The sequence below is a fragment of the Nymphaea colorata genome, chromosome 8 (assembly GCF_008831285.2).
Source record: "Nymphaea colorata isolate Beijing-Zhang1983 chromosome 8, ASM883128v2, whole genome shotgun sequence".
In the NCBI taxonomy this organism is placed as follows: Eukaryota; Viridiplantae; Streptophyta; class Magnoliopsida; order Nymphaeales; family Nymphaeaceae; genus Nymphaea; species Nymphaea colorata.
In genome coordinates this window covers 10,048,855-10,066,126 of record NC_045145.1, presented here as the reverse complement: position 1 = coordinate 10,066,126, position 17,272 = coordinate 10,048,855, and the positions used below count along the sequence as shown (strand labels likewise).

At 35.3% G+C, this 17,272-nt stretch overlaps 1 protein-coding gene across 1 annotated transcript; it reads right to left on the bottom strand.

The window, feature by feature from the left end:
* Positions 1–14,076: 14,076 nt before the first annotated feature.
* LOC126410331 (NAD(P)H-quinone oxidoreductase subunit 2, chloroplastic-like) lies at positions 14,077–16,222 on the bottom strand. The gene is made up of 2 exons (XM_050079350.1): positions 16,013–16,222; positions 14,077–14,649 (listed from the first exon to the last, which is right to left on the bottom strand). Exons 1-2 carry the CDS (start codon positions 16,220–16,222, stop codon positions 14,077–14,079), a joined length of 783 nt encoding a protein of 260 aa, XP_049935307.1.
* Positions 16,223–17,272: the final 1,050 nt, after the last annotated feature.

Here is a 17,272-nt window from a genome sequence, read left to right as displayed (position 1 = left end):
AATAAATAATTATCTCTCGGTCTCAGTGCAAAGAAAAGGAGAGTCAGAAAGAAGAGTTTATGATGAAGGCTAAAACGAAATATGATATGACTATTAATTGAGTCAGAGTAGGGGCAGATGTGGCCGATTTACCCTCCAGATGGTAATCTTAATGTGGCCAATTTACCCTCTTTTGCAATTAGTTTCGCTAAAGCACCTGCTGCTCTAGCTAATTGTTCACCCTTTCCAAGTGTTATTTCTGTGTCATGTATGGCCATGCCTAAGGGCATATCAGTTGAAGTAGATTCTTCTTTTTTATCAATCAAAACCCCTTCCCAAACTGTACAGGTTTCTTCCACAGGATACGACTTTCTATATGTAGATGATGATATCTAGACCGATGGATCTTATATGAATCGTATAATGAAGTACCAAATGAGTGGATATATAGGAATCCAAATCTACCGACTCACTCATGCTATGATCTTCTACATCCTAGGTCTCCCCATTCTGTCATCTGGCTTATGTTCTTCATGTAGCACTCAGACCGAATGACTCTATGAAATTACGTCGCTACTTACATTCCACATATTACGGGTAACGTAGGAGACATCTCTATTTTTCCCTCGAGGGATCTTTAGAATTACCACTACTTAGCTTTCAATTCGCCTCTGACCATCAAATGAAATGTGAATAACCCATCCTTCTCTCATTGAAACAAGGAGTGCTTCCAGTTCTATCCATGCTTCAAACAATTTTGTCTTCTCCCATATTACCATATCTCTAGAGTCAATAATTTTATATGAGGAACCACTGAACGCAATCACCTACTGCCGTTACTCTTTAGTTTTCTGTTGAGGTCTATCCCATAGAGGTACTCAAATTGGATCAGTGATCAATTTTTATGTTTTGTAGTAAACCTATTTGGTTACTTCCAATTACGTAAATCAATAGTTCAAACCACACTAAAAGTAGGGCATTTCCCATTGATCTAGGAACTTTTGTACCAGAAACAATGGTATCTCCAATTATAGCCCATCTGGGATGTAAAATATATCTCTTCCCACCATCCCCATAGTGTGAGACAAATGTATGCATTTTGATTAGGGTCGTATTCTATAGTTACGATTCTACCAGATATGTCTTTTGCATTCCGTCGAAAATCAATTTTATGGTATAGATGCTTATGACCTCCCCCTTTATGCCTTGCGGTATTGATTCCTCTGGCATTACGACCATTACCACAATGATGTTGTCCATAGATCAAATTTGTTCGTAGATTGGATTTTGCTTGACTATCTATGGCTCCTTTGTGTGTTCTAGGGGTAGAAGTTTTGTGTAAATGTATGGCCATGTAATTAAGTATTTGTTTTTTTTTTAATTTTAGTTCTTTTCTCTATAAGAGGTGGAATAGAATAACTCAGTTAAAGCATAATGATCATATGTCTGTAATGCATTGTATGTTGCATAATAGGTCCCATTCTTCTACCCTTTTCTGGGAGTTAATGGCTATTCATAGCTACTACCTTGACACCAAAGAAGAGTTCAATCCAATGCTTTATTTCTGTCCTAGTTGATCCTTATTCGACATTAGAAGTATATTGATTGTTTCCCAATAACTGAATACTTTTTTTTGTAAATACTGCATATTTAATTCCATCCATAAATCCATTTTCATCCCTATGAGTTCCAGTATCTATAAGAATTAGAATTCTTACCATTTCTACTATTTCTATCTTATTCTTATAGTATGAATATACCAATTAATTCTATGGATGATGAGATTCCATTGATATGGAGCCAGTTCTATTATTGAATGTTCCAATTCACATGCATCGAGAAGGAATTGAGCCTACAAATTTGCCAATTATGAGTTGGCTGCTTTAACCATTCAGCCATGGATGCTTCGCGGAAACTCGTCATCAACGGAAGCCGTCTTTGTGTAAGTGGATTTCAATTGAAATATAGTCTTTCATTTAGGAGAAATCAATAAAATGACATCCATTCAAATCCTGTATTTTTGAATTGAGAGAGATATTGAGAGAGATCAAGAATTCTCACTATTTCTTTGATTCATGGACCAAATTCGATTCAGTGGTGTCTTTCACTCACATTTTTTTCCACCAAGAATGTTTTGTGAAACTCCTTGGCCCCCAAACTTGGAGTGCCCTGCTTTCACGTGATTCACAGGGTTCAACAAGAAATCAATATTTCACTTTCACGATCAAAGGTGTAGTATTGCTTGTAGTAGCAGTCCTTATATAGAGTATTAACAATCAAAATATGGTCGAAAGAAAAAATCTCTATTTGATGGGGCTTCTTCCTATGCCTATGAATTCCATTGGACCCAGAAAGGATACATTGGAAGAATCTTTTTGGTCTCCCAATATCAATAGGTTGATTGTTTCGCTCCTATATCTTCCAAAAGGGAAAACGATCTCTGAGAGTTTTTTCATGGATCTGAAAGAGAGTACTTGGGTCATCCCAATAACTAAAAAATCTATCATGTGTGAATCTAACTGGGGTTCATGGTGGTGGAGGAACTGGATCAGAAAAAAGAGTCATTCTAGTTGTGAGATATCTAATGAAACAGTAGCCGAAATTGAGATCTCATTCAAAGAGAAAGTTATCAACTATCTAGAGTTTCTTTAGGTATCCTATATGGATGATCCAATCTGCAAGGACAATGGTTGGGAATTGTTTGATCGTGTTTCTCCAAGGAAAAAGTGAAACATAATCAATTTGAATTCGGTACAGCTATTCGAAATCATAGTTGAAACACTTGATTTGTTATCTCATGTCTGCTTTTCGTGAAAAAAGACCAATTGATGTGGAGGGTTTCCTCAAACAACAAGGAGCTGAGGCAACTATTCCATCAAATGATATTGAACATGTTTCCCATCTCTTCTCAAGAAACAAGTGGGATATTCCTTTGCAAAACTGTGCTCAATTTCATATGTGGCAATTCCGCCAAGATCTCTGCATTAGTTGGGGGAAGAATCAGCACGAATCAGATTTTTTGAGGAACGTATCGAGAGATAATTTGATTTGGTTAGAAAATATGTGGTTGGTAAACAAGGATCAGTCTTTTAGCAAGGCATGAAATGTATTGTCAAATATTCAATATGATTCCACAAGATCTATTTTTGTTCAAGTAATGGATTATAGCCAATTGAAAGGATCTTCTAATCAATCTACAGAGAAGTTTGGAATGTCACATATTGATCAATCAAATAGAGATTCAGCAACTAAAAGAAAGAATGATTCTTTGGGATCCTTCTTCTCTTCAAACGGAACGAACAGAGATAGAATCAGATCGATTCTCGAAATACCCTTCTAGATATTCCTCAATGTCCTGACTATTCACAGAATGTGAAAAGCAGATGAATAATCATCTATTTCAAGAAAAAATCGAAGAATTTCTTGGGAATCCTACAAGATCAATTCATTCTTTTTTCTCTGATAGATGGTCAGAACTTCATTTGGTTTCAAATGCTACTGAGAGGTTCACTAGAGATCAGAAATTGTTGAAGAAACAACAAGATGATTTTTCTTTTGTCCCTTCCAGGTGATTGGAAAAGAAAAAAATGGTTGATATATTCAAGATAATTACGTATTTACAAAATAACATCTCAATTCATCCTATTTCATCAGATCGGGGATGTGATATGGTTCCAAAGGATGAACCGGATATGGACAGTTCTAATCAGATCTCATTCTTGAACAAAAGCCCATTTTGTGATTTATTCCATCTATTCCATGATCAGAACAAAGGGAGATACACATTGCACCATGATTTTGAATCAAAAGAGAGATTTCAAGAAATGGTACATCTATTCACTTTATCAATAACCGAGCCTGATTCGTTGCATTGTAAGGGATTTGCCTTTTCTATTGATCCTACGGGTTGGATAAAAAAAATCTTGAATGAGGTATTCAACTCTAGGGATGAATAAAAAAAAGAACTCTTTATTGGTTCCACCTCATATTTTTGATGAAGAGAATGAATCTTTTTATCGAAGGATAAAAAAAATGGGTCTGAATCTCCTGCAGTAATGGTTTGGAATATCCAAAACCCAAAATAGTGGTATTTGCTAGCAACAACATAATGGAGGCAGTGAATCAATATAGATTGATTCGAAATCTGATTCAATCCAATATAGCACCTATGGGTACATAAGAAATCTATCAAATAGATTCTTTTTAATGAATAGATCCGATCGCAATTTCAAATATGGAATTCAAAGGGATCAAATAGGAAATGATACTCTGAATCATTTAACTATAATGAAAATATGATTAACTAACATTTATCGAATGTGAAAAAGAGTCAAAAGAAATGGTTTGATCCTCTAATTTCTTGAACCAAGAGATCCATCAATCGGGATCCTAATGCATATAGATACAAATGGTCCAATGTGAGCAAGAATTTCCAGGAGTTGCAGCATTTCATTTTGAATAGAAGAATCATTTTCAAGTGGTGTTTGATCGAATCAATTGATTGGCCCAAGGTTATCGACAAACAAGATTTGTCTAAGTCACATCATTTCTTTTTGTCCAAGTCACTTCTCTTTTTGTCTAAGTCACTTACTTTTTTCTTTATGAGTATCAATTCATAGGTCCGAGATCCACATCTATGAATTGAAAGGTCCAAATTATCAACTCTGCAATCAGTTGTTAGAATCAATAGGTGTACAAATCGTTCATTTGAATAAATTGAACCTTCTTATTGGATGATCATGATACTTTCCAAAGATCGAAATTCTTGATCAATGGGGGAACAATATCAACATTTTTGTTCAATAAGATACCAAAGTGGATCATTGAGTCACTCCATACTAGGTATAATTGCAGGAAATTCTTTGATAACACTGATTTCTATTTCTCAATGATATCCCATGATCGGAACAATTGGCTGAATCCCATGAAACCATTTCATAGAAGTTGTAATCACCCCAAATTTTTCTAAAGGACTATGATGTTTTATCCAAGTATGAAATTCAAATTTAGGCACAAGATTCAAATCTAAAATACAACTTTCAGATCCAAATTAAATCCAAAATACTACTTTTAGATCCAAATTAAATCCAAAATACAACTTTCAAATCCAAATGAACTTCAAAATACTACTTTCAGATTCAAATTAAATCCAAAATACTACTTTCAGATCCAAAACCCAAGTTCAGATTCAAATCAATCATTTAAGACTAATTTGTCCTTCCTTTTAACCAAAAAAACCTCCTTTTAAAGGGTAATTTTAGTCTTTTTGAGTGGACAAGACTAATTTGCCCTTCCTTTTGACCAAAAAAACTCTTTTTAGAGGGTAACTTTAGTCTTTTTGGGTGGACAAGACTAATTTGCCATTCTTTTTGACCAAAAAACCTCCTTTTAGAGGGTAACTTTAGTCTTTTTGGGTGGACAAGACCCATTTGCCCTTCCTTTTGACAAAAAAACCTCCTTTTAGAGGGTAACTTTAGTCTTTTTGGGTGGACAAGACCCATTTGCCCTTTCTTTTGACAAAAAAACCTCCTTTTAGAGGATAATTTTAGTCTTTTTGGGTGGACAAGACCCATTTGCCCTTCTTTTTGACCAAAAAATCTCCTTTTGGAGGGTGATTTTAGTCTTTTTAGGTCAAAAATTCAAATTGTGGGTTTTGACTCCAAAATCCTCTATAAATACCCCTCATATCCTCCCTCTTGGGCAAGATTGGTCCTTAGGAGAAACTCTAGTGTTTTCTTACTTGAAGACTTAGAGTTTCTCTTGAGTTCTCTCTCTCTCCCTCTTCATCTCTCCATTTCCCTCTCCAACTTGGAGCAAGCTACAACCCTCTTGGAGGTATCATCTTGGAGCTACACTCAAAAGGGATTTTCAAGTGAAGGTGTTTATCTTCCTTATGTGATCTCTCATTAGAGGTATGTAATCATCATCCCTCTCATTTCTTTTTTTTTTCTTATCTTCATCTCCTCATGGCCAAAGGAGATAGCACTCAACCTCTTTTTAGAGACAAAAGGCTATGCTTAAGTGCGCCGGGAGCATGAGAAGATGAGATGATATTTTTTTTTATGATTAAATCATGCTTCTTTCAAGTATTCTTATTGTTGTTATTTTTCATTAACATGTTCTTATTATTATGCTATTCCTTTTTCTTGAACATAGTCTTGTAGATTGTTTTCATTTTCTCTTCTCATCTTCATCTCTCCATGGCCAAAGGAGATAGCACTCAACCTCTTTTTAAAGACAAGAGGCTATGCTCAAGTGCACCGGGAGCATGAGAAGATGAGATGATATTTTATTTTATGATTAAATCATGCTCTTTTCAAGTATTCGTGTTGTTATTGTTCTTTCCCTTCATGAATATATTCTCGTTGTTATTATTATTTCCTTTCTTCAATATAGACTTGTTCTTATTATTTTCTTTTCTCATCTTCATCTTCCCATGGCCAAAGGAGATAGCACTCAATCTCTTTTTAGAGACAAGAGGCTATGCTCAAGTGCATTGGGAGCATGAAAAGATGAGAGGATCTTTCATTTCATGATTGAATCATGCTCTCCTTTATTAAATATAGTATTGTTTTTCTTTCTACATTTTCTCCTCATCTTCATCTCCCCATGGCTAAAGGAGGTAGCACTCAATCTCTTTTTAGAGACAAAAGGCTATGCTCAAGTGCACCGGGAGCATGGAAACATGAGTTGATCTTTCATTTTAATCATGTTCTTTCTTTTCATGAATACATTCTTGTTGTTCTTTTGCTTCTTCTTATTTTCCTTTATTTCTTATTTCCCCATGGCCAAAGGAAATAGCTCTCAATCTCTATTTTAGAGTCAAGAGGCTGTACTTAAGTGCACCGGGAACATGAGAATATGAGGTGACATATCATTTCATAGTTACATCATGTCGTCCCTTCTAATTGAACCTTGCACTTTCTATCATCTTCTTTCTCTCTTTCCTTCCTTGAATGTTGTCTATATATTATCCATGCATAGTTGCTTGGCTTGCTACTTATATGTGAATGTATGGTGAGAATGAGAGTGTGGTTTGGGGACTCTTTATTTTATATTAATTTTTGAGGTTGGGACTTGTCCAACCCGGGATATACTCTCACGAAAATGTACATGTTAATATGCATTTGCATGTCATTTTGCGCTAATTTCCTTCTTAATCATCCAATTAGGAACCCTAACGAGTGTCTCGTTATGTTGCTTGTTTTCTTCCATACCCAACGGTGGAAGAAATATATCCCTTACAACAAACTAAATAATAGCATTCTATGTTTATATAAATCATATTTTCCAAAATATTTTCAAAAGAAACCTTCTAACATGGCCTTAGGGACTTAGCTTAAACTCTTGCATGAGTCCAAGCTCCCCTCCGGCCCACATTAAACTTGAAGTTGGTAATTTTAAGTTTTTCCTTGATTTCTAATCTTGTGAAGGTATGGATGTATATACATGTTATATACATTAATGCCAACATGATGACCCCCCATCTTTCTCTGTCTATGCTTTCACTTTCCATTTTATAAATTTTCATATGTGCATGAATACGTAAGTACATGTGCTCCATTTCCTCTCTTTCAAATATTTATTCCTCTTTTCAAGACAAATATCTTCTCTTATAAAATTTCTCATACCTATATATACGTATGATATTTTTTTTTCCTCTAAAATCTCTCTTTTTCTTCAAATCAATACATCTTTTTCTCTTAAGCTTTCATATATGTGTATATGTTATGGTATGTACACATGTATGCATGTCTTTCTCTATCTCTCTCTTTCTTTTCATAAGAGTGCTTTTATCTCTTGTATTCTTCTTAACATTCTCCTCTCACAAACTTTCTATTTACCAATTTCATTAAGACCACAAACCAAGTAATGGCTCAATGTTGGAATCATGCTTGACGATCTACAATCCCAATCCATTTTCAAAAACTTTTCCTTCATATATATGATATTTACAAAAACAAAAATGTTAGATGTATGTTGTGGTAGAAATGACTTTAGATGAATGTTGTGGTAGGAATGTTTTACATTCTTTCAATCATATAGGGTAAATGCATTCATGCATTCTCACCCACTTTATTTCACTTATGATCACAAGCACCTCTCCAAAAGAACTTAAGCAAGAAGGGATGGAGCTCTAGCTAGGTGGTAATCGAATTATAGCAAAATCTCAAACCTACTTAAAGTCTTAAGAGAACATTAAAGTAATTTCAAAATGATTTCATAAGCTTCTCAAATGATATTTACTAGTTCCACTTTTTCCTCAAAACATTTCACATTTTCAAGCAACTCTTCAAGAACCTTTTCAAAAGTTTGAAACTTCAAACTTTCAATATTTTCTACACCGCATATAGAATCAAAAAGATGTTTAAGTTAAAACGAAATGCATCAATGATAAACATAGCCCTTGGGTTGATTACCCCCGATAAAGGCGCCGGGAACGGTCGATCCTCGTACCGACGGGTGAGTCCATTTCTTTCCTCTTTCAAAACAAAAACCTCATTTTTCTGGAGCACTCCAAAACCAACCAATATTTTGGGATGCAAATAGAAGTTCATTGATATCTTCTTTTTATAAAGCAAATCTATTTCGATTATTGAATAATCCACATCACTTCTGCTTCTATTCTAACAAAAAGATTCCTTTTTTATGCGAAAAAGGCCCGTATCAATAATTATGATCTTACATATGGACAATTCCTCCATATCTTATTCATCCACAGCAAGATATTTTCTTGTGTGTCGGTAAAAAAAAAAACATGTCTTTTTGGAGAGAGATACTATTTCGCCAATCGAGTCACATGTATCTAACATATTCATACCTAATGATTTTCACACAGTGGTGACAAAACGTATAACTTGTACAAATCTCAGCCTCTTTCAACTTATCATCAACCTCTTTCAGATATGAATCTATCTAATTTAGAAGGGGAGAACTTGCATCAGTATCTCAGTTTCAATTCAAAGATAGGTTTGATTCAAACTCCATGTTTTGAGAGAGATTTACCATCAGCAAAAAAACAGAATCTTTGTCTAAAGAAATGTGTTGAGAAACAACAGATGTATAAAGCCTTTCAATGAGATAGTGCTTTTTCAAATCTCTCAAAATGGAATCTGTTCCAAACGTATATGCCATGGTTCCTTACTTCGGCAGGGTGCAAATATTTAAATTTCATCCTTTTAAATACTTTTTCAGACCCATTGCCGATACTATGTAGAAGTCACAAATTTGTATCCTTTTTTTATGATATTATGCATGGATCAGATATACCATGGTCAATTCTTCACATTCCATTGTGGACAATTCTTCCACGATGGAATCTGATTAGTGAGATTTCGAGTAACTGTTTACAGAATCTTCTTCTGCTTAAAGAAATGATTCATCGAAATAATGAGTCACCCATTCCATTGAAGTGGAGACATCTGAGATCACGAAATGCTCAGGAGTTCCTCTATTCAATCCTTTTCCTTCTTCTTGTTGCTAGATATCTAGTTCGTATGCATCTTCTCTTTATTTACCGAGTCCCTAGTGAGTTACAGACAAAGTTAGAAAAGATCAAGTTACAGAAAGAGTTAGAAGAGATCAAATCTTTGATGATTCCATCATAAATGATTGAGTTGCAAAAACTTCTAGATAGGTATCCTCCACCCGAACTGAATTCTTTTTGGTTAAAGAATTCTTTCTAGTTTCTCTGGATCAACTAGGAGATTCTCTGGAAGAAATACAGAGTTCTGCTTCTGGTGACAACATGCTATCGAGTGGTGGTCCCACTTATGGGGTCAAATCAATACATTCTAAGAAAGATTTGAATATCAATCTCATCGATATCATCTATCTTAGAAGTATCATACCAAATCCCATCAATTCAATCACTTTTTCAAGAAATATGAGACATCTAAGTCATACAAGTAAAGAGATCTATTCATTGATAAGAAAATACGTGAACAATGATTGGTTTGATGATCAAATAGAATCATGGGTCGCAAACAGTGATTGGATTGATGATGCAGAAAGAGAATTCTTAGTTCAGTTCTCCACCTTAACGACAGAAAAAAGGATTGATCAAATCTTATTGAGTCTGACTCATAGTGAACATGTATCAAAGAATGACTCTGGTTATGATTGAACAACTGGAATCCATTTACTTACGATACTTAGTTGACATTCAAAAAAGGTATCCAATGAATTGTGAGTTCAATAGATCCTATTTAGCAGAAAGACGGATATTCCTTGCTCATTATCAAACAATTACTTATTCACAAACGCCGTGTGTGGCTAATAGTTCTCATTTCCCATCTCATGGAAAACCCTTTTCGCACCGCTTAGCCCTACCCCCTTCTAGGGGTATTTTAATGATAGGTTTTATAGGAATTGGACGATCATATTTTGTCAAATACTGAGTAACAAACTCCTATGTGCCCTTTGTTATGGTATTTTCCGAACAAGTTCCTGGATGACAATAAAGGTTATCTTATTGATGATATCAATATTGATCATCGTGACGATGATGACCTTGATACGGAGCTGCTAACTATGCCAAATGTGCTAACTATGTATATGACACCAAAAATTGACCAATTTGAGATCACCCTTCCATTAGAATTAGCAAAAGCAATGTCTCCTTGCATAATATGGATTCCAAACATTCATGATCCGTATTTGAATGAGTCAAATTACTTATCCCTCGGTCTATTAGTGAACCATCTTCCCAGGAATTATGAAAGATGTTCCACTAGAAATATTCTTGTTATTGCTTCGACTCATATTTCCCAAAAAGTGGATTCCACTCTAATAGCTCTGAATAAGTCAAATACATGCATTAAGATACGAAGGCATCTTATTCCACAACAACGAAAGCACTTTTTCATTCTTTCATATAGTAGGGGATTCTGCTTGGAAAAGAAAATGACCCATACTAATGGATTTAGATCCATAACCATGGGTTCCAATGCACGAAATCTTGTAGCTTTTACCAATGAGGTCTTAACACAAAAGAAATCAATTATAAACACTAATACAATTAGATCAACTCTTCATAGACAAACTTGGAATTTGCGATCCCAGGTAAGATCCATTCAGTATCATGAGATCCTATCAGATAGGAAGGGCTGTTGTACAAAATGTACTTCTAAGTAATTACTCCATAGATCCTATATCTATCTATATGAAGAAGAAATCATGTAAGGAAGAGGATTCTTGTTTGTCCAAATGGTACTTCGAACTTGGAATGAGCATGAAAATATTAACAATACTTCTTTATCTTTTGAGTTGTTCTGCCAGATCGGTCACTCAAGATCTTTGGGGACCCGATGAACAAAATTGGATCACTTCTTATGGATTCGTTGAGAATGATTCTGATCTAGTTCATGGCCTATTAAAAAGCACTCTGGTGGGATATTCACAGACAGAATGCAGTCAATTTGATAATGATCTAGTGACATTGCTTCTTTGGTCCGAACCAAGGAATCAGTTAGATATGATGCAAAATGGATCTTGTTATACCATTGATCAGAGATTTCTATATGAAAAATATGAATTGGGGTTTGACGAAGGGGAAGGAGAAGGAACCCTCCACCTACAACAGATAGAGGAGGATGAGGATTTATTCAATCACATAGTTTGGGCTCCTAGAGGTTTGACGAAGGGGAAGGAGAAGGAACCCTCCACCTACAACAGATAGAGGAGGATGAGGATTTATTCAATCACATAGTTTGGGCTCCTAGACTGTGGCACCCTCATGGCAATCTATCTGATTATATCGAAAGGCCCAATAAATTGGGATTTCCCTATTGGGTCAGGTCATTTCGGGACGAACGGATCATTTATCCTAAAGAGGATAAGCTTCAAAAGAATGATTCAGAGTTCTTGCGGAGTGAAACCGTGTAGTACCAAACACAAGATAGATCTTCCAAAGAACAAGGTTTTTTTCGAATAAGCCAATTCATTTGGGTACCCTACAGATCAATTCTTTTTCCTATTCAAAGATCAGCCCTTTGTCTCTGTGTTTTCACATCAAGAACCTTTTGCAGATGAAGAGATGTGAAAGGGACATATTGTTGATTCATCACTAGAGATGGCTTAGAACTAATACTAATAGTTCATTATCTAATGGATCTTTCCGTTCTAATACTCTATCCAAGAGTTATCAGTATTTATCAAATCTGTTCCTATCTAATAATAGAATGCTATTGGATCAAATGACAAAGATATTTTTGAGAAAGAGATGGCTTTTCTTGAATGAAATGAAACATTTGATTCATGCACCAGGAGAAAGATTTCCCATTCCTTAGCCAAAAAGATATGTGGCAGTGAAAGAGGGACTAAATGGAACAGAATTGACCCGGAGGTAGAGTCGTGGAAACACTTGTTTATTCCATATTTTGGACCTTAGCTCCATGGAGCAATATGCTACTACTGAAACATAGAGCAACTGAAATTTTAGATCAAAACACTATGTATGGATGGTATGAACTGCCTAAACAAGAATTCTGGAACAATGAACAACCAGAAGTTATTACTCACTACATCAAACAATTTCCATTAATGAAACATGTAAATCCATTGAAAAATAAAAAATGTGAATGTCCGATGAAATGGTTGTTGCTAGCTGTAATAATGAATCGTTCGTTTAACTGAATAACTAAATCAAATAGATAGACCTTTCTCTTCATCTCAGGTTGATAGATCTTCACAATTGGAATATCTCTTATATGGATAACACACATTCCAGTCGATTGAGCCTGATTGTAATTGTTTTGTTCTGAAGCAAAGAATGGAGGGCGGTTCATCCTATTCAGCACGACCAAGAGGCACTTGATTCTCTTTCGGATAGGCCCTCCTTGAAAGGAGAAGGAAGCCTGGAATGCCAACATATCTAAGTCATCTGACATGATAGTACCCATTTTGGGAACGTCCAGTGCCAAAGTCACTGAATGGGTAAGTCGTCAATCCCTAACCTAAAACTGACTATGTAATGTACTTTATCTGCTAGATTACAGGCAGGCATTTTACTAGAAGTTTCTATCGTATCAATCTACCCTGTGTGAATCCTGTTGAAGCATATACTCAGGGGTGGGTGCAGGGTGGACGATTTCAAAATGGGCTTCTCCATTCATTAGATAAAGAAGATCGCTAAGATTTCGTGATCCGCTGCAAAACGCCGAACCTATTCCAACAGCTCGGACTTGGATCGTGGGGATCGCCAGAATACTTCCTATCAACAAATACTCGGTATATCTATATTGATTAGATCTGAGATCTGTTATTGAATTGCTCATTCAATGAGCATTCTCGATATTATGCCTTGAAGAGGACTTGAACCTCCACGCTCTTTAGCACAAGATTTTGAGTCTCCCGTGACTACCATTTCACAACAAGGCATCTTGAAAGTGAATCCTATTCCATGAATGTGATATCTATCTAGTATGATATAAGGAATATATGACAAAGATGGAGTGCTGGAGTATTTCTATTGATCGGTCATGTCATATAGGGCCAAGTTGGACATAAAATTACTTCGATTTGAATTATCTGGAGGATCCCTTATATGTATTAAAAAGATGTACAATCAAACCTATTTCTCGATTCAATACAATAGAAGGCCAAAGAAGTGAATATGGTAACGATAGATATGTAAAAAGCAGGTCCGATTACACCTCTTCCTAATCCTAAATGGAATGTAACGACGCAGGGATCCATATCTATATATATTTACATATGTTCGAATAACCCCTTCTCATAACATAATGAGAATGTCCATAACCCTATTCCGGTCTGTTCCAGTATGGAATGAACTTATAATCCGATGATGGAGTCAATTCCATGATTATAAGTTCATAACCCCAAACCATTCCCATTTTCGGCGGAACAAATCTACTAATTCTTTTATTCCAGTTAAGTTAGTAAGGGGATCTTGAACTAAGAAATAGACCCTAGAAGCTAAAAGAGGGTATCCTGAGCAAGTGCAATAATTGGGTTCATTGATATTCCTGGTATAGTAGATGCTATTACACATATAATCATACTCAATTCGATGGAATTGTTTGATCTTAAAGGAGATCTTCTATAATTTCGGACATGAGGGGTTATTTCTTTGTTTCATCCAGTCATGAATAACTTGATTATTTTTAGATAATAGCAGATAGAAACAACGGTCGTAAGGAGTCCAATTGAAACCAAGAAATATAGTCTTGCCTGCCTTCCACACCAGAATAGATGGAGTTTTCCAAAAAAACCTGCTAATGGAGGAATACCTCCTAGGGATAAGAAGCATAGGGCTGAAGAGAGAGCCAAAAGATGATCTTTCGTGTATAATCTTGCATAATCCCGAATGTTATCAGTTCCAACACATAGACCAAATAATACAATGCAAGCAAAAGTTCCTAGATTCATGGAGATATAGAACAACATATAAGTTATCATGCTTGCATATCCATTATTTGAGTCTCCAACCATTATTCCAATAATTACATATCTGATTTGACCTATGGATGAATATACAAGCATATGTTTCATGCTTGTTTGAGTAATAGCAATGAGATTCCCCAATATCATGCTAAGAAGAGTTAGGATTTTTAGAAGAAGATGCCATTCGTTCGATGAGAAATAGAAAGGAATATCAAAAATTCGAGTGGCTGAAGCTGAAGCAACTACTTTCAAAGTAACAGAAAGCTAAAGCAACGACTGTAGTCGTCCAATAGGAGCAGTGGACAATGGAATATGATTTTTTCCATTATTTCCATATCCATAAATATATGACAAAGATGGAGCATTGGAGTATTTCTATCGATCGGTCATGTCATATAGGGCCGAGTCGATCATAAAATTACTTTGATTTGAATTATCTGGAGGATCCCATATACACATTAAAAATATGTACAATTAAACCTATTTCTCGTTTCTATACGATAGTTGATTGAACTGAGCCTTGGTATGAAAACCTACTAAGTGGTAACTTCCAAATTCAGAGGAACCCTAGAATTAAAAATGGGCAATCCTGAGCCAAATCCTGTTTACAGAAAACAAGGGTTCCTTTCCTAGAAAGTGAGAATCAAAAAAGGATAAGTGCAGAAACTGAAGTGGACACATCTGAGATCACCAAATGCTCGGGATTTCCTCTATTCAATCCTTTTCCTTCTTCTTGTTGCTGGGTATCTCGTTTGTATGCATCTTCTCTTTATTTCCTGAGTGAGTTACAGACAGAGTTAGAAAAGATCAAATCTTTGATGATTCTATCATACATGATTGACTTGTGAAAACCATGTTAACTAAATGGTCTCACATTATTGATTAATCGAGAATCCAATTTACCAACGAGTCACGAAATGTTATGGTTCTTACATAGTAATTATTGATTTATTCAGAAGTAATTCGTTGAGATCATGCACCTTTTTATATTAGTAGATTACTATAGCAAAATATAAAGTGCAGCTGGTTGGTTCTAGACTATTCTTGAAATACACAACTCGCACACGCTCCCTTTCTAGAAAATATCAATACACTAAGCACTACACCTAGATTTATTAGATTTGTTGCTAAAATATCGATATTAAACCCAAAACTCCTAGCAAATGGCCAGTGACTCAAAAAAATGAAAGAGTCGATTTGATTTTTCATATGCTCTACTCTTATCTTATGGATAGGAATAGGACTAACAAATAAAAAAAAAAAAGATTTCCTTTTTTGTATCACTTCACTCCTTATTTAGATCCCCAATAAGACACTTATTAAGTCCCAAGTCTTGTGTCAATTGCGACATACCCTCCTAAAATAAATAAAAAAGGGAAAATGCTCATTCATTGGACTAAGGGCGGGACAGAAGAAAGCGAGTGGAAGCGGATCCACTAATTCCTCAAATCAGTACTTCCCCAGAGTATTGGATCAAGGAAGAAGTGATTGTAGGAGTGAAGTGTTGAGTTGATATAATTTGAAGAAGCAAAGTGGCAGGGCCAAAGCAAGAAAAGAAGTACGTATTTTTCACATTTTCACATTACTAGGATTACACAAAGGGATTAGCAAATAAAAGTGCTAATACCATGACCAGCCCGTAAATTGTTAAAGCTTCCATAAAAGCCAGACTAAGCAATAAAGTACCTCGTATTTTACCCTTTGCTTCTGGTTGTCTAGCAATACCTTCTCCGGCTTGGCCCACAGCAGTACCTTGACCAACTCCGGGTCCAATAGAAGCAAGTCCTTTGGCCAATCCAGCAGCAATAACGGAAGCAGCAGAAATTAGGGGATTCATGGTAAGCTCCTCACAACAAAAAATGAAGAAATGGTTATTGATATAATCAAATAATCCAATGAATTCTTATATATAATTAAAGTTATTATTAATATTATATATTTATATTATATATTAATTAGTTACATTACTTATTATTTCATATTCCATCACTAAGATCCATACTACTAAATTAAGAAGTCTGAACTGTAACAACAATTTACTAATAATGTTTACTCTAAAATTGTAATAAATGCTGACATAACTAATAAGGGTATGTACCACCAATAAATTTATAGTGGACATGCCTTCCACAATATTTTCCACATAGATCATGAATATGAAAAAAAAAAACTTAGAATGATGACAATGTTTTTATACATATTGTTCAAGTTTAACATGATGCAGAAAATTACAAATGCACAGACATGTCAGTTGTAACAACTTGTTGCCTCTTTTACTAGATATGGTAGTGATCAATCAACAATGCTCTGTTCAGTATATGCTTCAACAGAATATCATTCAATTTCCACCCTTCAAAACATGTAACAAATGATGTAAGCACTCTAAGCATTATTCCTTGTTTGTAGCCGAACTAATTTATACCTAATGTCATTTACATACATTGCATTTTTGTTTGTAGCAAGTTTCATCAGCAAGCAACTCATTGAATGCTTGTACTGAACAGAAATCTCAATGAATCCTCTCTTCAATGAGTAGGAAGACAAAACTTTTTGTTTCATAAATAAGAATTCCCTGTTGGATTCCACTTTTTATTTCGGAAGTAGGTGAAGGGTGTGTCTGGAATGCCTTTTTAGTATTTGTCGTGCCATTGCGCCAACTTAAGTGCATTTACAGAATGCCAACCTTTTTAACTATTTTGCACTAGCTGCTTCATCTCGTGATTTTTTCAAGGGCACTTCCAAAATGCTACCTAGTTATTAGCTAGTGTCAAAGCCTTTGGATTCTATTTTATCCAACAGATTGTGAATCCACCACCCACTCCATGGACGGATCTGATCTCTATCCCATGGCAACACTCATTGAGGAGGGTTCAGTTTTTAACAAAAC

Coding starts and splice junctions, on each gene's coding strand:
- LOC126410331 (XM_050079350.1), bottom strand. CDS start 16,222: ATGAATCCCCTAATTTCTGCTGCTTCCGTTATTGCTGCTGGATTGGCC. Junction 14,650..16,012: donor CAATTTACGGGCTGGTCATG/GTATTAGCACTT, acceptor TCGTTGCTTTAG/CTTTCTGTTACTTTGAAAGT.